The sequence below is a fragment of the Nicotiana attenuata genome, chromosome 8 (genome assembly GCF_001879085.1).
Source record: "Nicotiana attenuata strain UT chromosome 8, NIATTr2, whole genome shotgun sequence".
Taxonomy (NCBI): Eukaryota; Viridiplantae; Streptophyta; class Magnoliopsida; order Solanales; family Solanaceae; genus Nicotiana; species Nicotiana attenuata.
Genome location: NC_031996.1, coordinates 31,660,950 through 31,684,169, shown reverse-complemented (window position 1 = coordinate 31,684,169; position 23,220 = coordinate 31,660,950). Strand labels below are relative to the sequence as shown.

Below are 23,220 nucleotides of genomic sequence, written 5' to 3'. Positions count from 1 at the left end.
CTAACATTCTTTCTGTAGTAGAGACGGGAGCCACACTTAGGTAATATTTATCCCTTCAAGGCTTCCTATCTTTGTAGTACTCATATCTAGTTGTACTATTTTAGAGTGCACCATCTGGATGTCTTACAAGGATATTTATTAGCACTTTTGCAATATCCTTCGGAAACGCCAACTAATACAGCCAATCCATCCACCATTTTGGGTTACTCTAACCCCAGCCGGATTCTGATATCCCGCCCTTCTCTTAAACCATATATATTAGCTCCTATAGGGCATAGCTGAGATCGATATTGCCAATTGTACATACCTCTGTTACAGTTGAAGGTAACTTAAAAGGCTTAATTCATCTGCCTGAGTTGTAAATACTGTTAACCTTCATTAACTGGGCGCCTCGTACCCTTCTTCATCTTGCTTCTTTTGCCTCTTGAAACTTATATTTATCTTCTAAATCTCTCATTGTCTTTCACCATAAAGGTGAATAGATGTTCTTGTTTTAAGGCTCCTTATCAAGCTTATACGTCTTAGTACACACATGATCTACTGAAGACCTTACACTTACTTATAATAAGCATCATGAAAATCGAGTTCTTTAGACTCAACTCTTCCATAGTTACATTCAATCTCCTACCACCTATCTTTCTGGATGTAGGTATCGTCGTATTATAAATAAGATAGAGTTTAGGAAATTGAGTTCTTACGACTGAGCTCTACCACACGATCTAGAGTAAGAGTGACAGTCCTAAATGCCCTGTAGCCTCCTGCTTATAAGTGTGGTGCACGACACGCCCATAAACAAGACTCTATTAGACACGGCTTGTACACTCCCTAGGACAGAACTACTCTGATACCACTTTTGTCACGATCCAAAACCATGGGCTGCAACGAGCACCCGGTAGTTTACTTAACCGAGTATCAACATAACATATCTTTCTTATTGTACTTTCATTGGCAAATGGGCCAAACGGGCCGTCATGGGCTAACTAGAATAACATAGGGGAATACTCAATATAGGACGACCCAACCTGATATAAAAACTTATACATGTGATATACGGGCCTATAAGGCCAACATGATCATTTGTAAACTCAAAACACAGGCCGGCAAGGCCATACAATCATTCGTATACATGACATTTGTCTACAAGCCTCTAAGAGTACACACTTAACATAAAGGTCAGGACAGGCCCCGCCATACCAAACAATACGCGTCTAAATCATACTGACCAAACAAGCAACTCCGGAGCAAATGGAGCGCACCAACATCTTCCGCTAAGTTGATAGCCTACTTGGAGGACTCTCGACTTGTCTATCGGGACCTGCGGGCATAAAATGCAGCATCCCCAAGCAAAAGGGACGTCAGTACGAATAATGTACCGAGTATGTAAGGCACATAAATGAGTACATAAAAGACATGGAAGAAATATAGAGTAAATGACTCAACCTGTAAGTCTGGATAACTTTGTAAATCATGAAATACTTATAGTGTCATGCATATGCATATGAATGTCATGTCGTACATAGGTACATGTGTTCATAACATCATCAAGCCTCTAAGGGAATCCCATCATATCATATCGGCCACTATGGGAAAAATCATCAACGTATACCAGCTGATCAGGTGGTGGTGCGTATATAACGTCGTAACCTTTTCCCATATCTCATATAAATATAATATACATATATATGCGTATATAACGCCATCTGATCATGGTTCAATATACATGTATAAATGAATACAATGCATGAGAAGTACGTCAGTAAAATCTTTTGGATTGTCATAAGACCATTATGCCTTTGATTAATATCATGAAGTAAACTTTTTTCATCTTACGTACTTTTCTGAGACCCATGAACAGATGATAGAATAATGGGACACATGGGAAATCAAGAACATAGGCATCTCTAATATTTCTATGAACAGAGTCATTTATGGAAGTTGTGCATATGCTCATTTCGTTTGTATCGCATGGATCATGCCAAAAGAAAGAAGGGATAGCCTTAACATACTTGAGCGGATTCTCTTGACAATCTCTCTGACACACGTCTTTTGTGAAGAACACATAACGGTGGATCGAAAATTCGTATGATATTCTTGAGAAAGATTGCACCGTACTTCCTTAGAATCGCAAAATCCCACGTTGCTAAATATTAAGTAATCTTGTATGAGATTTGATTGTAGCAAATCGTATATACAATTTGTATGAAATTATACACGGTTTTGACAATATACCAGCTCCAACCATTGTCATATTTGGCTTAATTTTGTGCTAAAATGATGCTTGTATCTTCTAATCTCAAGGGGGGTAAGCAAGCATTAGCTTGCATATGCTAAAGTGGAGATTTGTATGCAAATCTCGTTCAGAAGACTAAAGAGTGGGTGAATAACTTAATGGACACCTTGCTACATAATACATGAGTCACAAATCACTTAATGGACACCTTGCTACATAATACATGAGTCACTTAATGTATTTTCATGTGGCTGCCACGTTTGCCTTAGTCTTTATCCAAAGGCTTCAATTAATAAACCACTAATTATTAATTAACTTGTTAATTTCCCCATTATCCAGTAATTCACATAATTAAGGATTATCTCAAATTACATAAAATACTTACTCATTTTTAACATACCTAATACACCTTATTATTATGGTCATGTGGTACCTTGTAGGGCATTAGTCCATAAATAGCGGGTATTATAGCTCGGATCGTATTTTATCCCGAATTGTCAAATTTTGACGAAACTTATTTTCTTCGATCCGCTTACCCTGTCACCTTCACGAATTTACTCGTCACTTGTTTGAAATAGCATAATTCTTATAATCCCAAAATAATTTCATTCACGAACTTACGTCGATTAACTTACGACGAAACCTTAACGTACGAAAATGTGGAATGTAACATCTCATTTTTGAGCTTATATCAATTACTTATGGCGTACTTCCATGTACGAAAACATGGGGGTGTAACAAAATTATTTCGAATAAAATAGATAGATATGTACTTGAAGTCGAGATCAAGTGAACATCAACTTGTAAATTGGTAGAAATGGCATGGGGTAGCCACTATTTAAGGTGGTATTTATTTTTTATCCAGCAATTCTAATGTTGATCAAAAATAGCCACCACCCTATTAAAATTAATATAAAAAGATATTTTTACCCTTTTTTCCCTTGCTTTTCTTCCCAAACCCTTGCTTCTCTCTCTCTCTCTGCGTGCCTTCTCCATAATCCAAAATTAATGTTTGTCTTCCTCACCATCGAGTAAATTTTTATACAAATTTATTACCAGCACGTATTCTTTCACTGGGTATTAACTAATTGAGAGCGTGCACAAATGTTAGAATATGGTCACTGGTTTTTCTTGTTTTGGAGTTTTGCAAAGTGCTTTCATATACACTGTTGCATTGCAAAGTACTTTCATATACACGTATTCTTTTTTTTTTTTTGTCGCCAAGTAGTATAAAGGGGAACCAACATATAGATGCATATATTTTGCATATATTTTTTTAGACTCTTTTGCATTTTCAACAGTTGAAATTTGGCTATTCATATTTGCATCTATATGATGGTTCCCCTTTATACTACTTGGCGACACTGTTGTTGGCTAATTGCACGTGTTCTTTTTTTTCTTCTTCTTCAGTTTTATCATATTTTCTGAGGAGCCATTTTTGTGTGTTTGCATTTATGTTATTTTGTGTTAAAATAAATTAAAAGTTAAGGACAATAGGTCCTGAACTTAGGTTAAGAAGCCCAAAAGTTAAGGACAATAGGTCCAGAACTTAGGCTAAGAAGCTCAAAAGTTAAGGACAGGCAGTCCTTAACTTACAGTTACAAGTTCAAAAGTTAAGGACAATAGGTCCTTAACTTTGATTTCCAAGTTCAAAAGTTAAGGACAGACAACAGCTACAAGTTCAAAAGTTAAGGACAGACAACAGTTACAAGTTCAAAACTTAAGGACAATAGGTCCTTAACTTTGATTTCCAAGTTCAAAAGTTAAGGACAGACAGTCCTTAACTTACAGTTACACATTCAAAAGTTAAGGACAAGCAGTCCTTAACTTACAGTTACAAGTTCAAAAGTTAAGGACAATAAGTCCTTAACTTACGGTTACAAGTTTAAAAGTTAAGGACAATAAGTCCTTAACTTTGACTTACACGTTTAAAAGTTAAGAACAGACAATCCTTAACTTACAGTTACACGTTCAAAAGCCCAACAGACCCAACTTCTTGGATGTGCTGGAGAAAATTTGTACCAGGTAACCAAGCAAATGGAAAAGTTGGGAGTTGTATAATGTGCATGTGGGGATTATTAGATACTCCATTAAAAGTTCAGAAATGCGTGTGAGTGTGTCTGAATTCTTTTCTTGATATTGTTCTTTGAAAGGTCTAATAGTTGAATCTTGAATTCATTTTGGAAATTATGAAATTTCTAGAATCGAAGCTTAATAATAAAAAATGCATTGACTAATAAAGTTTTGGCAGGTTAGGCAAACCAAGGTAGTAAACTGACAAAGTAACTGATACGCGCGTGGGTGCAAAACCATACAAAACGAGCACGCCTACTTGTATTGTAGCATCCCCCAGGACCTCCACCCCCCACCTCCTTTGTTTTATTATTAAACTTTTTATTTTATTTTTTCGGATTTTCGTACCCTTTTTTTTTCCTTTCAAAAGAAGGTGGAAGTCTCCTGAGTGCAGCAGTTATTACTGTTACCATTTTGTCGTGCGATAATTACTACGATTATTGAGAAAAACACTACATAAATGATTCGACAATTATTGCTAAGTTAAGAAGTCTATTATTGTATGTAAACGGTTTGAAAGAAAGCGACTGATCTTCATTAGCAACACACACACAAAAAAAAAGAGCGATTGCTAGAGCTTAACTGATGAAAATAAATTATATTGTTAGACTACTTAAAATCCAATTTACAAGCAACCTCTTATACCAAGCATGGATTTGTAAACCTATTACAATATGTTATATTATATTAATAGTATAAAATAATTTACACTATCAATCGTATGCGTAATACAATATTATTTGACCAAAAAGTGTTAAATCTTTGGTTAAACTAATTAATGATGATATAGAGGATAAATTTTAGCCAACAATAATTAACTCTAGATTAAACATTAAAGTACATTGAATAAGAGAATAAGATTTAATCAAGCTCATGAACTTTCGATATTTATAGAAGATACCAAATATAAGTAATATGCTTACATTCATCATGTATTGTCCTGTGATAATAGGTGAATTTGACTATAATCACACCTTAAATAATCACCTTCTTGTGTAGTTTTAATGCTAAAAGTGATGACAAAATGCTCTCATTAGTGCTTTTCATGATTTGTAGGTGATATATGTATAAGGAAGGCTAAGGAGCAGTTTTGGAGTTAAAAGTGATGAAAAAGAGGCCAACTGTGAAATTTCCCAAGTGAACCAGGCAAAACAGGCCGAGGAATTCAGAGTACTGGATCCACCGCGGTTCCACCGCGACCGCGACCGCGGCAGAACCGCGGTGGGAAGCAGCTGCAGAAGATGTGAGAATCCGCGAGGGTGTTTGGCCGCGGTTCTACCGCGACCGCGGCAGAACCGCGGCAGGCGCAGAAACTTCGGGGACCAAAGTGTCAATTACGGGATTTTTAGACCTAAAACCTATTTAAAACACTAGACTTCGCCCAAGAGAGTCATGTATTGATTTTTTAGGTTTCTTAGCAAGGAAAACCATTGTGAGAAAATACTCTAAACATCTTTCTTCTTTTCTTTTGATTTTATGATGAATTCAATCTTAGTTTATTTTCCCATAGCCATGAGTAGCTAAATTCCTTGTCTAAGGCTTTGATGGAACCTATTGGGTGATGAACTTCTTGTTTATGTGAATACAAATTGCTAGTTTAATCTTTATTTGTTCAACTTCGTGTTCGTTGTAGTTAATTGACAGGATCCTCAATTAGCTGTGCCTATTTAGTGTGCATAACTTGGAAAAGAGTGCATATTTAGGGTATTGTTGAACAACACCATTCCTAGATTATTAGAGGAATCTATAATTGCGGGTTTAAAGGCGGGATTAGGAATAACGAAGCCTTGAGTGCAATCTAAATTGAATTGTGCTAAATAAAGCAAGCTAGTGTATCTCGGGAGAGTGCAATAGTAGATTACTATGATTACTCGGGAGAGATTTGCGGTAAGATTAGCGTCCATGATTGATAGAGATGTGTGGGTAATTTTGTATGAGCATAAACAGAAGGGATTCCATCAATAGGGGAAATCATTGCCTTAGCTTTTTCTCATAATTGTTTACAACCTTATTAATTTAGTTACAACCATTAGTTACTTGCAAGCTAGTTGTTAAAGAACACTCAACTGAGAATTTGAATATTTGAGAAGCTGGTTCTGAAGACTTGGTGGGTCTGAAGATAGCGGTTGATAGGTTAACTCTCTGTGGATTCGACCCTGGGCGTAATACTCGGGTTATATTTGCAACGTCCGCAGAGTCCTTTTTATAAGGCATAGTTGGGCGTGTTCAAATTTTGGCGCCGTCGCCGGGGAGTTAACGGAATTATCAATTGCCATTGACAGAAATACAAAGATTCTTATTGTAGTCAGTTTTCTCTCTACCAATTTTGTTTCATTGAAAATTTGACGGTTGTTGATCTGGGTACGCAGCTGCATGCCTAGAAATTCTACGAGGACTGGAGAACTACTTGAAGGACTCTCAGACCCCGAGAAGACATTCCGGGCATTGATCGTGCAAACAAAAGACTTCAACAATCCCAACAAACACACCAACTCGAAATTGACATGGGCGACATAAACGACCCCAACGGAAACGTCAGGAATGAGCAATTGGCACCTCCTGTGCCTGAGGGTGCACTATATGACTGGGCACAACCCACAGCTGACAATTTGGCCATTGCCATTATTGTGCCCGCAATACAAGCTGAATCGTTCCAGATCACAAATAACATGCTACACTTGTTGCAGAACAAGAGACTCTTTTCTGGGACACAAACAGAAGATCCTCAGCAGCACTTAAAGAACTTCCTGTCTATATGCAAAACCCAAAGGCAACCGAACGTGACTCCGGAAGCAATCAGATTGTGAGCTTCAAACAGAAACCAATGGAGACACTACACGAGACATGGGGCAGGTTTAAAGGAATGTTGGTTATGTGTCCCCACCATGGTGTTCCAGAACAGATGTTGGGACAACGGTTTTACATGGTACTGTCAGACAGCTTGAAGAATATCGTTGATGCCTCGGCTGGTGGGGCATTCTTGAGCAAGACTTGGAGAGAAGGTCAGAATTTGCTCGACAAGATGGCGCAGAATTCGGGTTGGACATCTAGGAATGCACCTATCACTCCAGTGGTGCACTCAGTGCCTCTTGATCCTTCTAATACAATGGCTGAAAACATGGCGACTCTTTTGACGCAAATGAGCATCCTCACCAAAAAGGTGGAGGAATCAGGGCAGAAGCAACAGGTTCATATAGTAGACACTACCAATGGGGGCTTGTGCACATCTTGCATTAGCCAGCCAATTGGTAATCCTTGGAATACAGAGCATGATCATCATCACCAGCACCCTGAAGATATGAACTATGTGGCTAACTATGGGGGTCAGAGGCAAGGTAATCAGAACTGGGGTCAGCAGACTCAGCAGCAGTACAGGCCACCGCAGCCACAGTATAACACCGGAAACATGGGAGGCATGAGACCCCCCAACAACATGGCACCGTATCCTAGACCACAAGGGTACAACAATCAGCAGCAAGGGTACCACCCACCTCAGCAACAGCAGGGTGGAAGACAGGAAGACGGGTTTNCAATTCTAATGTTGATCAAAAATAGCCACCACCCTATTAAAATTAATATAAAAAGATATTTTTACCCTTTTTTCCCTTGCTTTTCTTCCCAAACCCTTGCTTCTCTCTCTCTCTCTGCGTGCCTTCTCCATAATCCAAAATTAATGTTTGTCTTCCTCACCATCGAGTAAATTTTTATACAAATTTATTACCAGCACGTATTCTTTCACTGGGTATTAACTAATTGAGAGCGTGCACAAATGTTAGAATATGATCACTGGTTTTTCTTGGTTTGGAGTTTTGCAAAGTGCTTTCATATACACTGTTGCATTGCAAAGTACTTTCATATACACGTATTCTTTTTTTTTTTTGTCGCCAAGTAGTATAAAGGGGAACCATCATATAGATGCATATATTTTTTCAGACTCTTTTGCATTTTCAACAGTTGAAATTTGGCTATTCATATTTGCATCTATATGATGGTTCCCCTTTATACTACTTGGCGACACTGTTGCTGGCTAATTGCACGTATTTTTTTTTCTTCTTCAGTTTTACCATATTTTCTGAGGAGCCATTTTTGTGTGTTTGCATTTAAGTTATTTTGTGTTAAAATAAATTAAAAGTTAAGGACAATAGGTCCTGAACTTAGGCTAAGAAGCCCAAAAGTTAAGGACAATAGTTTCAGAACTTAGGCTAAGAAGCTCAAAAGTTAAGGACAGGCAGTCCTTAACTTACAGTTACAAGTTCAAAAGTTAAGGACAATAGGTCCTTAACTTTGATTTCCAAGTTCAAAAGTTAAGGACAGACAACAGTTACAAGTTCAAAACTTAAGGACAATAGGTCCTTAACTTTGATTTCCAAGTTCAAAAGTTAAGGACAGACAGTCCTTAACTTACAGTTACACATTCAAAAGTTAAGGACAAGCAGTCCCTAACTTACAGTTACAAGTTCAAAAGTTAAGGACAATAAGTCCTTAACTTTGACTTACACGTTCAAAAGTTAAGGACAAGCAAGTTCAAAAGTTAAGGACAATAGGTCCTTAACTTTGACTTACAAGTTCAAAAGTTAAGGACGCTTGGTCTTGAAGTTTGAGTTCCAAGTTCAAAAGTTAAGGACATGCAACTTTGAAGTCCTGAACGTAGAGTTCCAAGTTCAAAAGTTAAGGACATGTAGTCCTGAAGTCCTGAACTTAGAGTTACAGGTTAAAAAGTTAAGGACATGTAGTCTTGAAGTCCTGAACTTAGAGTTTCAAGTTCAAAAGTTAAGGACATGTAGTCCTGAAGTCCTGAAGTTAAGGACATAAGCAGAAGGGTATTTTCGTCCGGGCAGTTAAAGTTTATTAAACCAGTGGCTAAAGACTAAAGACATTTAAAACACTGGCTTTAAAATAAATACATGAGCTGTTAGTGGCTATTTGTGCACATCGCCCTGTAAATTGACTTTCTACAAGCCCAGACGACTTTCAATTCAAGTTATAAAAGTTAAAGCTAAACCCAGAGCATAGCAGCGCAAGTGCAAGTGGCCATCTCATTCACCCAGTTCAAACTTCAAGACTTAATCCTAAAGTACAAAAATATGTTTAAGTTAAATGTTTATGTGATGATAAATAACTAATCAAGGGGGAGAACATAACATAATATTACCTCCGTTTCAATTTAAATGACACTTTTTCCTTATTCGTTCATTTCAAAAAGAACGATACATTTCTATATTTAGAAATAATTTAACTTTTAACTTTTCATTTTACCTACTTTAACCTTAATGAGAAACTTTTTAAGCCACACAAATATTATGGTCCCACAAAGCTTTTACTCCCTCCATTTCATATTAAATGAGGTACTTTCCTTTTTAGTCGGTTCCAAAACAAATGACACATTTCTAAATTTGGAAATAATTCAACTTTAAACTCTTTCATTTTACCCATTTACCCTTAATGTGAAGCTTTTATAGCCACACAAATATCATGGCTCCACAAACCTTTTGCCCCTTAAGCTTTTAAGACCACAAGTTTCAAAAGTCTTCTTCTTTTTCTTAAACTCCATGCCGAGTCAAACTACCTCATCTAATATGAAACGGAGGGAGTATTACCCTTTAAGCTTTTAGAACCACATGTTTCAAAACTCATCTTTTTTTTCTTAAACTTTGTGTCAAGTTAAACTAGCTCATCTAGATTGAAACAGAGAAAGTAGTAAAGTTGGCTCAACAATGGTGAACTTTGAATTTTGTTCCAAAAGTGGTTTAAATCACCTCCAATTGATCCCAAATTTGAAACACAATCTCCTTAGGTGATTTCCAACAATCTCTAACAACACCTAAAAAAAGGGCAGCCTGGTACACTAAGCTCCCGCTATGCGCGAGGTCTGGGAAAGGGCCGGACCACAAGGGTCTATTGTACGCAGTCTTACCCTGCATTTCTGCAAGACCTATTTGAAAATAACACCAATTTCCAAATTTGAAGAAAAAGAAAATGGAGAAGAAGAAATGGTTTGGAGCAATAGGAATTTTTCCCTTTTTGGGTAAATAGTGGCTTTTATATGTAGGCCATTGGGCAAATACAAACGGGTGAAATTCAAAATAGCTAGATTTACAAGTGGTAAATGAAAAATAGCCATAGTTTCAAAAGTAATCCAAATTTAGCCACTTTTCATGTAAAGATAAATCTAAACGAAAATATTGTTCAAAATCCGAAAAATATTCCAGTATAATATACTTGAGTTCGAATTTTTTATAATATACTGGAGTTCCAACATAATATACTGGTCCAGCATAATATGCTGGAAGTTCATAAACAGGTGCTCCAATCTCCAATATATTATGCGGGAACTTTCCGTGTGCTGGAGTTCCAGCATAATATGCTGAAAGTTCATACACAGGTGCACCAATCTCCAGTATATTATGCTAGAACTTTCCGTGTTGCAGCAAAATAGTAACTATTTTTCAATTATCGGTTCGAAAACTGGCTATCCCGTGCTATTTTCACAATACAAACTTTAGGGCTCCTTTTTGCTCAGTAGCTTTTAAGCCATTACCACTGATAGTACTAAATGTGTCCCTTCATCGATTCTACCTATTAATTAAAACTGATATTTCTTTTTCTTTTTCTTAGGACTCAAAAGTCCCTTTTAATTTAAGAGAAATTTTCATAAAACGCTATCTTTTAGTGGTAATTAGCTATCTATAGATATCGTTTGCTATATTACGGATTGTAGATACGTTTTCTGTTGTTATAAGATGTATTAGATGTATTTAAGCTACTATATTCATGAATACAGTAGCAAAAATAGGCATGAATCAAGGAAGTCCAGCTAATCCGTTATTGTATTCGACTATATTCATGGCGTGAAACATAGGATTACAGTTGGACAGATTATTGTATTCGACTGCACTCGACTGTATTCACGGTGTGAAACAGGGGATTACACTGTTTTTAAACAGAAAGTGAATCAATTAACATAATAGACTCCTAATATAACTCAACAAACTCAATTATAACACACAAATTTTGTATTTTCAGTTATAAAAAAGATTCTCAACCGAAAAATACCCCAAATACATAGCAATCTTCAGAGAAATTATATGATACATCTGAATACATAAATTATATTAATTAAAAAAAACATATGAATACATTCATGGCATATAGCAAGACACTGAATATAATGAAATACATAGAATACAACGGGATATATTGAAATACAATGAAAAAAAAGACAGTGAATATAATGAAATACATGGAATACAGCGAGATACATTGAATTACAATGAGAAAAAAGACAATGAATACAATGAAATACATGAAAATACAGCGTGATACGTTGAAAAAACATTGAAATATATTAACAGAAAATCAAGTTGCTCAGCCCCAAACTCCGTCGTCTTTGTTCAAGAACAAACCCTAATTTCCGGCGAATCCGCCGTCGAGCAAAAACCCTGAATCTCACTGTTCGCACGCATCATGTACAGTAGCCGAGCAAAAATCATGGCAAGACAATAATGAGTTCTGGTGGCAGAATAAGGACTCTGTTAAAGCTTGAATCTTGTATTGAAGATGACGGAAGTTGAGAAAGGTTCGTGGGTTTGCTGTGTTGTGCGCGCCAATCGGAGGCTTCATCTCCTTTGGATTCAATTTCGGTTGCAGAAATTACTAACACTGCTTTTGAGCCGTCATCTATGATGGTCAAGTGCGACCCACGTCATGGGAAGTACATGGCATGTTGTTTGATGACAGAGATGATGTTGTGCCTAAGGATGTGAATGTTGTTGTTGCCACAATTAACACAAAGAGAAAGTCAGAGAAGTCTTCGTGGTATACCAGGCAAAATCACCGTTTGTGACTAATGGTAGGTGATGTGGGTGAGAGGAATTTTGAGATTGAGCATTGTGTTTTCAGGGAATGGGTGAAGAATGGCATGTATCAAAGTAGAGAGAGAAAGAAAATAGTGTAACTAAATAGCGTATTTAGTGGCTTAGTGGTAGACGTAACCAAAATTGGATATTTTGCTATAAACATTAAAAGGTATCTATAGAATATAATTTTTTTAAATGGTATTTATTTAAAATAAATAAGGTGTTAACCTTTGCTATAGGAGATAAAATTCCTTAATTTAAAGCCCCACTTTCCTAATTAGGAATTCAGCAGATAAATTATGCAAGTTTTATTCTTTGAAAGTTCAAATTCCCTTATTAGTAATTTTTCAGTAAATAGATGCTCTTTTGTAGTCCACGTCTACACATGAAGATGATATGAGTAAATTAATGACAAATCCTCTAAGCTAATTCACAAATTCTTTTTTCAAAATGTACTGGGATTCTAGCCAACAAAAATCGATATTTATGAACAGTTAGATGGGAAAAATTACCAAAATTCTTAGTTATTGTTATAAATAGAATTGTTTTTATGGTGAATGTCTATATTTAGAGAGATTTTTGGGTTCATTGCTTGGTGGCTAAGTCACCCTCTCCCTATAAATAGAGGGTTCTATTCTATTGTAATTCATCCCATATTAATAAGAATTCTCTCTCTCTACTTTTCTCTGCTATACTCTTGTTCTTCATTTATTGTTTTATAACACGTTATCAGCACGAGACTCTAACCAATTGAATAGAAGCTTTGGGATTGAGCATAATGATTGTCAATTGTTCCATGAACTTCCTTCATGATTAAATTCTGTATTTAAGGTAAGTATCTTACTTTCTTTTTCTCTTTTAGATTCTTGACATTCTATAATTTGATTTTAAATACAAGCAAAGGCAATAAATCTTGATTTTAACTCTAATGGAGTTTGAAAGAAATTATAACCACCCAAAGTGGTAAAAATTTTATGTCTTGCCATGATCAAATTCAGGTATGATTGTGGGCAAAGAATTGAAAACCCGTCCCATTGAATTTGCTCCATTCTCATTCTCTTAAAAGAATGTGATAGCAATATGTAATAAGTCTGAAAGAAGATAAAATTATTACCATAAAGGTATCAATGGATGTGGCCGTGGTAATAGACGAAATTATAATCGTCATTATCGTGGTAATGAGAATAATAAGGATTCTCAAAATAAGCCTTCACTCTATGAAGTTGATGTTTGTCATCGATTTGACATAAGATTTCGTAAAGCACATACAGATGACTATGGTCAATTTATGATGTGAATATGACAACATATGATTTATGTATACATATTCATTCTTGGAAGAATATGAACGTGCTAGTGGTAGTGAATATACCACGCACTCACCTCTAGAAGGAGGTTTGAGATGATATGAGAAAATAATGTCATTATTATAGCATGAATGGTCATTGGTCACGTACCTATTGCATACTAAAAATATTTTGGTGATGTGATTATTAAAGAATAACATTAATGCAAGAAACATATCTTGCATATAATTTTGACCATAACCATAATGGTATAACTTTCTCTTTAAAAGAGATATTCACCATATGGATGTTGATGAATATGTGGTAGTACAAAATTAATTGGGAGCTCTAGAAGAGCCAATTATACTATTTTGGAGAAAATTGATATCAATAAGACGTTGTGTTGTAGTAAGTCTCAAAGAAACTTATTGAGTTTCTAAAGTATTCGCGAAAGCGGTTGGTCATACTGAGACTATAAATAAAGGAAAGATTTAATATCTTCTGTTACTACAACTTGTAGCTGGGTAATATGTATGTGAAAGTTACCCGCTTTATTCTCCAGTTTGTACTACACAAACAAAAGAATGCCACAATAAAGAAAAGTTTATTGATATAAAAACCCATATCATAACAAACTTGGAGTTTATTGATAATTGCACACATCATGGTGTAAATCTGAAGTTTATCAATATTGATAATTTATTCAGTTGGCATAATTGGTTTACCCATATCAATTTAAGTATGATGTGCAAAAATAAAAGAGAATTCACATGGGTAAATATTAAAGAACTAGAAAGTTCTTTACGAATTCTCTTATGTTGCATGTTCTCATTAATTAATATACCAACTAAAATTGGGATTGAATCCCATGAATGCTGAAAACATCAAAGGTGAATATGGGCCCATTCACCTGCCATGTATACCACATAAGATGCATCTATGAGATGGTTACATGTGCGATTATTAATAACCTGCAACATGGTGTTTTGCGAGGTAACTTGCTCAATAATTTAATTTCGAGCATAATTTCCAGATTTTCTATTCAAGAAGTTCATCTGGATAAGTTGTTTTACATCACAGTTGGTTTAGCAAAATGATTTATTAAGTGCTTCTACTTAATAGCTAAACAATTGCTTATGAGAACAAAGTTATCTATATCAGTTTGATATACGTTATATATCAGAGTATTTTCTCCCCTCACAAGTGGTTCAGGGTCAGGAACCAAATAATTCCATCTTATCATTGATGTGCGGTGTATATATTGATTAACACCATAACGCACAAAGGTGGATTCTCAAAGTTGAGGTAACAAGTTAGTTTTTCTAACATGAGGGGGAGACATGATAAATAGTTGAGAAAAAGTTACGTGAAATGAACTGTCATTTGTACATCTAGATCCTCGAATAAGATAATATGAACTTGAAGTTCATAAAAGGATAATTCATTTGCAATATATTGCAAAGCATGCCAGACGCATTTGCTGGCCCAAAGAAAGTAACTATATTCTCATTGCAAATGCTCCTATTAAGTCCTAGAAGGACAAAGTCCATGGTACGCTTGAAGCTTATAGACAAATCGGTTTCAAATAAACTTCTTGATAAAGAAGATGAGCAAATGATCTACATGATCATAACAAAGGAGGCAAGTGATCTAGAAGATCACATGACATAACACTTCATAAAATCTCAGGAGAGATTTAGGTACCTGAAAATATAAATGAAGAGATCTCTATGTTATGTCTTTACGGAAAAAAAAGGAGGTTGGAACCAATATAAAATATTCGTCGACGACATCTATGAAAGCGCTAAGTATAGATGAGAATTTTAAGTCTGTCGAATACAGACATAAAAATATTGGCCAAATAGAAGAGACACAATTCAAATAGAATTGGTTTCATATGAAAGACATGTAGTTTTGAACATGTAGTTCAAACACTTGAAAGTATAAAGTCAATGGTATGTGCAATCAGTTTTCGATATCTTATATGTCTAGCATGACATGAAAACTTGATATGCATCTAAAGTCTATTATATGGCTTATATGACTTAACAATCCCTGAAGGATTTAAATTGTTTAAAGCATATGGAATTCATGATCATGAAGTACTACATCCTCAGTGCAATTTGTGCACAAATGTATCTTGCTATAACTATATGCATGATAATATGATAGCAAAAGTTTTCACCTCTATGTGAAGATATTGAACTGACAATTCCAACAAGATCATATGAAGACAATTCATCTCTATCAAGAATGATGATTTCAAGGTGCAATATATTCATTCAAGTTAATATGGCTGATTTGCTCATCAAATCTCTACCAAAGATCTTTTGAAGATGGTGCACAAGATTGGAATGCAAATGCTTAAGGATGTGAATTGATGCTCTCATCAGGGGGCGTTAATACGCGTTGTACTCTTTTTCCCTTACAAGGTTTTGTCCCGCTGGGTTTTCCTTGCAAGGTTTTTAACGAGGCAACCAAAAGGCGTATTGTTAGATATGTGTACTCTTTTTCCTTCTCTAGAATTATTTTCCCACTGGGTTTTATTTTAGTTAAGGTTTTAACGAGACACATTATCTGTTGAATAGACATTCAAGGGGGAGTGTTATAAATAGAATTGTATTTATGGTGAATGTCTATATTTAGAGAAATTCTAGGGTTCATTGCTTGGTGGCTAAGTCACGCTCTCCCTATAAATAGAGGGTTCTATTCTATTGTGATTCATCCCATATTAATAAGAATTCTCTCTCTACTTTTCTCTACAATACTCTTGTTCTTCATTTATTGTTTTATAACAGTTCTGTTACAGTCGCTGCCGATCTCTCATACATAGAGAACACATTGGTATACAATTTATGGTTGCCTAAGAACAGACAGACACTATTTGACCAAAAAATGGAAAATTGGACCGGTACTTTACTTGTTGATCAGTAACACCAGTCACCAGTAGCAGGATAGAATTTGGCAGTTGGCACCCATCAGTTTTCAAGACACTAGTTCTGAGTCTCGAGCTTCAGTTGTCATCACAAAGCTTGGAAACATTTGAGTAATTTCCCTGGAATGTAAAAAACCAACTTCATCTTCTAAGGCTAATAGAAGGGCAGCCTTCTGTAAGAAGCTGTTTTCATATGCCAAAGCTCTACTTCTTGTTTAAATGTCCCATAATGCAGATTTAGAAATAAACAGATTTAGAATTTTCAACTCACTTTAAGCATGGTAGAGTCATGTTCTTAATGAGAGAAGGACATCTTACGACCAATTCCTTCCACTCTTCTGGATCAATCCTTCCATCTCGATTCGTGTCTGCCTCTAGAAATGTCTGTTTATTATCACACAGTTCAGATATCAAAAGTAAATACTATAGGATGACTAACATGGGAATAAAGTGACTCTTCTCCACCTTATCAATGATTGCTTCGATGGCATCATCTGGAAGTGTCAATTCGGATTCTTTCAGAATAGCAAATACCATTTCCTTCAGCTACACAAGTTCCCATAGTAGAACAAGCAAGTCAAAATAGAGATTGAGCATCTCGATACACCAACAGATAGGGAAAAATATAATCCAAAAGTATAACAATAATGTATTTAACCATTTATGTGGCGAAGTGTGTACTTTCAAGTTATGTTGCGCGGACTTTCCATAATGCTGCCGCACCCATGTCGGATCCTCCAAAAATACACTACTTTTGGAGGATCCGACACGCACCCAGGGACATTTTCGGAGAGTCCGACCAACATAGCTGTCAAGTAGTTTCAGTCTTTCCTACTTCCTATTTCAAGAAAGGTTGTCATTCATATCATATGTGAAATCACCACGACATGATCATCCTCCTAAAAAAGAAATAATTTCATCCTTGAACTCCTTTAACATATTTTTTCAACTTCTGTTTATCTTTATTCTGACACATTTAATGAAGATTAAGCAAGAAAATCATGGTTATGACCGTTTAAAATGCCTGCTGCCTGTATCTGATAGGGGCAGTACCGAGCCTCATAAATAAGTAGTGTTCTCTGTAGAACAATCAAGTTATGTTTGCAATCTTAGTTAGATCAGGCAGCAGTAGCTTTAACTAGTTCAAATTCTTTTAGCCTATACGGTGAACATTTTGTCAGCAGTATATTTATGAAAAGAAGCAATCAGTTGACTAATACCTTATGATTATTTGGGATTATTTCAGATTCAAATTTACATGTTGCATGCATTGCAAATGATAATATTAAGAAGAGTGGTATGATAATTGAGACAAGTCAACAATTATGTTTCGTTAAAGTTACTCACCTCTTCACGTTCTATGTATCCAGTGTGATTCAAGTCGTACAACTTAAATGCAACTGGAACAAAATTATACCTGAAGTTAGTGTCAGCTATAGGAGAAAAAATGCTTCACATGTTGCTGTACTTCTAAGTATAAGAAAGTATGCCTCACTAATAAGAATATAAAAAAACAAGACAGAGAAGAAATGAAATTCCAAACAGATTTTTAATAAGAGAAATTTCAAACATATCTCTTACATTCAATTTTGTCTGCTTGAGGAGCCCTTGGGTGGAATAAGCTTAAAGACCGTACAAATTCTCCAAATTCAATAACCCCATTACGCTTAAGATCAAACAAATCAAACAGCTGCAATAGTTTGACAAGAAGGAATAGGATCTTGTTTGAGAATAAAGATCAAGATGCAGGACAACCGTACAACATGAAATAGAGAACTTTTAACAGTTTCAATAATGGCATGTTGATATAGCAACTACTGGAACCGTTGATGCAGTTAGGACCATTTTATATTTGCAAGCCGTTTATAACAGAAATGTTTTTCCAGAGAGGCAAATCACATTAATTACTGGCAAAGAAATGTCAATGAATTCCGTCAAAAAGGTTGAAACACGTACTCTCTGAGCAAAAAGATTCTGCTTAGGGCTGCAGTTGAAAAGAGCAAGGAGAAACTCTTCCTGCATTGAAGATATAGACATAAATCACAATCTCATAACCCGAAGTTCGAAAATCATTGGAGGACATGTGAAGTGCATCACTTGCCTCATTAAACTAGATCTTTGAAAAATGAATGAAAGTTTTAATTCTTAGCACAATGGCTGTTATCAAAGATAATGTGCTTTCAAAGTGGTTATGACATTGCCTTCGCCGCGCACTAAAAGATAAGATCATAAAGTAGGATTATCATATGGATAGCATTTTTGTCATGAAGAAGTAGGAAGGGGAACAAAGAACTTTTGGAAAATAAATCCTAAACTGGTCTTCTAAACTTCATACCGATTGAATCAAAGAACACCAAGTTTCAGCATTTGTTTGTATCGGTGCACTGTTCTAACTACCAAGTAATTCACGATTTCTTTCTTTCACTGTTATATTTGTAACAAAAATTGAAGAAACTCATAAATGGAAACAGATGCATCTTGGAAACTTGGTTTAACGTGTCGTGGTCATATACAATGGCTGATTCCAATGGATCAAGTCCTACTGTTCTTGAGACTGTTGATCACAAAGGCGGACCCAAGATTTGAAGGTTGCAGGTGCACCTTTTGATTCAACTAGAATCTTCTTTGTATATAGGGTGCCCACTACTAATATATCACTATTTTCTAATGACATATACTTGTAAACATAGAATTTTTGCCTAACTTTACGGGTGTCGGTGACCCCTCTACCTATGGCATAGGTCTGCCGCCCTCTGGTTGATCATGGCGTGTTTCCAACAGCTCTGCCCTTAACATCTCAAATTACATAAAAGCCTGGTGAGTGAAATTTGCTCGACGAAATTACCTTATGAATAAGACCATCATCAATTATGGAGCTGCTTAGTTTCTCGTACAGAATTTTCAACGCATCCACTTCATTAATAGAAACTGCAACGAATGAATGGAACACTCTAAGATACTAAAATTATGGATTGAGTAGATACTTAACATCATAACAAATTTCCATTCGACACACTACTCTGCTGGAAGTAATCAAGAAGATATCAATAGCTTCTGCGGCTAGGAAATATATATTACCAATTTTTTAGAGGAAAGATTTCAATTTGCTGAAGGCTAAGCAAATATAAAAATAGAATCATAGTGATTACAAACTTCTTCTGATTGAATGTCTAAAACTATCCAATTTGTTATAAATTTTAGAAAAAACTACACTTTACAAAAACAAGGTCAAGGCAAAGAAAGAAACAAGAAATTAAATAAGAGCCTCAAAAACCCTGTTGCCCAAAATGGTAGGGGCAAAGAGACATTGTTTAACTCACAGGAAGTCTCAGAAGCTAATAAGTCATGGTCCTCGAAACCAGGTGGACGTCTACATTTCATTGAACAAAACCAGCTCTTTAAAGCATACATATCCCCCGGAGGACTTAAAGATCCAGAAATATATATATTTTCACCTGCCACAATCCAACATAAATATTATAGCAATGCATTCTACAACATAGAGTATTAGATAAAATAATCAGAATACCAGTTCAAGAAAAGGGCACTGATGATTTTGTGTGCAAGTTTTATCTCCTTTTGAGTACTAGGTGCATTTTTGGGCATTAGCCAAATTATACATAGTTCAAATTAACCACTTTGCTTTTCAGGGAATCATAGTCAACGCTAGCTTTTTAGTGTCCTTTTTTCTATCATCCGGTATTCAGAATTCACTGGTATGACTAATCCAGATTTGCACCGTATAAGGCATTAAAAGGCGAAACGCTCTACTAGGGGTTTCTCAATTCCCAAAGCTCGAACCCTAGAATTCTAATAAAGAATGAAGAGATCTCATTCATCCCACCATTACCCTTGGTTGCAGGCAGGGGCGGATTTATAGCCTAATATATGGGGCACGTGAACTCATGGTCTCTCCGTCAAACTATCTATTTTATGTATATATTTTTTAAAATTGATAGCACACATGTTCCAAAAAGGCTAAATGGTGCACCTAGTTGAATGTTGAGTTACTTACCTAGGGAGCAAGGATCAATTCCCACTTAATACTTTTTTCATCCTTTCTTTAGTGGTGCACGGTGCACCCATAGTATAAAAATCCCAGATCCACCTCAGGTCGCAGGTTCTCCGGTGGGAATTCAACATCAGACAGCAGTAACCCAAATAAGCAATAGCATACCGTTTTTAAAAGCAATTAACAGATTTTTCAACAATTCTAACTGTTTCAATAGTGCTTATTGCTACTGAACATTAATCAGTAAATGTCAAAACAAATTTTAGTTAAAGCATATGTCAATGTGAAAAAGTAGCAAAAATACACTCATAAAGTTCACTACTCTCGAATTAATCTAGAACATTGAGGAGAGAGAGAGAGAGAGAGAGAGAGAGAGAGAGAACTTACCTCTGTGCTGTTATGGTGAGTCAATTAACATCTTCAAAAGCGTGTCCAAATATCTTTGTGATGATGTGCTCATTTTTGTTTCTTTGATTTCTCTCATTTTCATATGATTTCGTAATAACTATAATCTAATGCATATTTAATTCCACATAGGTTTAGTACAATAATGAGTAGTACTTTATACTATATTTTAGGTAGGTATTCGTATTCATATGCAAAGTAGATAGTTGACATTGTCACCCTGCAATTTTCCAGCTTAGATAGTTGACGTCCAGAATTTCAATTTAGATGAATTAAATAGTTATCTTTTGTTACTATACTCATTGCACTTTTGCCTCCATAAAGGTTTACTTCGCTTTAGTTGTACATACTTTATATAATTAGAGGCAGAGCTAGAATTTTTTATGATAAAACAAACACGTAACTTTGGACTAAAGTTATTGAGTTTGGTCGAACCCGTACTTTAGTCTTTAGCTAAGTACATCAACTTTTATGTATTTAGATAAGTATTACTCTCTCCGTCTCAATTTATTTGATGGTACACTGGAATCTCAACCTATTTCATGGTACCTCAGTTTTGAGGTATATATGAACCCACAACTTTAATAACATAATATGTTTAATGTTGAATTTTAAAATTTAAAATTACAGACAGACCTATCAAAGGAGTAGCATATAAGTAATGTTAGAAAAATCTATTGTCAAATTAAATGTTTGACGAAGCAATGCGAATATTCATTTGGCATCTGTTCGATTCCTCCTTCCTATCATTTTCTTTTCTGTAAATTGGACTCACATATATATGTAGATGAAGGTCGAGATCAAGACAATTGTAAAAGTTAAAGATTTTTACTACTTTAAACGATAGCATTTCTCTCGTTTTTAACTGTATAGCATCCGAAATCCACTGCCTGACTAATCTATATTTGCAACGTATAGGAGCCATTTAAGGAGGAAACGCTCCATAAAGGTTAAAGGAACAGCATATTCAATTCACTACATGTTTGCAACTGGTGAAAATCATATCCCTTTATGTGAAAAATCAATCTCTATCCTCTACATTTTTGATGACTAATAGATAATTTGGAAAGATACATATTGTTATAATGAACTTAAAACACTCAGATAATTACAGCCTCTAGTTAAATATATAAAAATAATAGACTAATTATGTATACAATACAGTCAGACCTCTCTATAACATCATCCCTATATAATAACACTTCACTATAAAAGCCAAGCTTTTCCGGAACCAATTTTTATTTTATGTTATAATATATGCTTTCTATAACAGCACTTCGCTATAACCTCCTCGGAATAAACGAAGCTGTTATAGAGAGGTTTGATCGTATATATATCATATGTATATTGAATATTAATAGACAAAAGTACACATATGTTAGGCTATTATTTGAGGGGCGACTATACTGTGTTTCCATATTTGTCGTTACTCTACAACTATTTTATCACTTGGACAACTGACGGTGAACACACAGAAGCATAGAGTACTATTTTCCTATCTGTAGAGCAGTTAGATGTTGGTTTATTTTTATAGAAACTTGCTTTAGTTAAATATGTGGTGGAAACAAAGAAATTAGGTATAGTGGGATTGACACCCTCACCTGGGCAGGTGGAGGTGCCGGTAATTAATTCATTTACATAAAATATAGAGTTTACGCTGTCAATATACATAACTTTCTTATTTAAAAAAAAAAAAGGGGGGGAGGGGGAGGGGAAAACGTAACAGGAAGGGGATTACAGTCAAACCTCTCTATAACAGTCTCGGTTGTTTTGAATATTTTTGAATGTTATAGAGAACATATATTATAACATAAAATAAAAATTGGTTCCGGAAAAACTTGGCTTTTATAGTGAAGTGTTATTATATAAGGATGTTGTTATAGAGAGGTCTGATTGTACAAGATGGAGAATCGAACTCTCATTCACAGGATTAAGCTCCCTTTGGCCATAAAATTTGGGAGTTTTTTTTTTTTTCAAATTTTGCTTTCAAATATCTGTTTGTTTATAGATTTTAATCTTTTTTTGACAGATTTTGAAAACAAAATCTTCAAATACCAAAAACAGCTCTAAAGTAGTTTTTGAAATTTTCTGCTCACAAAACTTCAAATTCTTTTCCAGTAAAATGCATGTCCAAACACAGTTTCAATTTTATTATTTTTCATCTCATCTTCATATACTCATGTTTTCAAATTTCAACCAAATCTATGTCCAAACGCTAGCTGAAGTTCATGTAACCGATGAACTGAAGTACCAACATTCCTCATCAGTATACATAACTTATTCCCTTATGCTTATAGCTACCAATTTCTAGCACAGTAGTTGCCCCAACGTGCTAGGCAACTCGCACATTAAAAAAAGAATCAAACAACGAGAGCACTACAATTGAGCCCCAACAATTTATTCCAAACTCTAGCTCCTACTCT

The 23,220-nt window shown here is 35.3% G+C and overlaps 1 protein-coding gene across 2 annotated transcripts; it reads right to left on the bottom strand.

Moving 5' to 3' along the window:
• On the bottom strand, positions 16,196–20,893 carry LOC109231191 (calcineurin B-like protein 4). Of its 2 annotated transcripts, none has more exons than XM_019396772.1 (9): positions 20,780–20,893; positions 19,701–19,835; positions 19,226–19,308; positions 18,337–18,396; positions 17,962–18,070; positions 17,728–17,780; positions 16,846–16,926; positions 16,652–16,764; positions 16,196–16,500 (listed from the first exon to the last, which is right to left on the bottom strand). In XM_019396772.1, exons 2-9 carry the CDS (start codon positions 19,789–19,791, stop codon positions 16,431–16,433), a joined length of 660 nt encoding a protein of 219 aa, XP_019252317.1. In that variant the 5' UTR covers positions 19,792–19,835; positions 20,780–20,893; the 3' UTR covers positions 16,196–16,430. The 2 variants fall into 2 exon arrangements, with proteins under 2 accessions (XP_019252317.1, XP_019252318.1); XM_019396773.1 differs by lacking the exon at positions 20,780–20,893 and adding an exon at positions 20,396–20,735.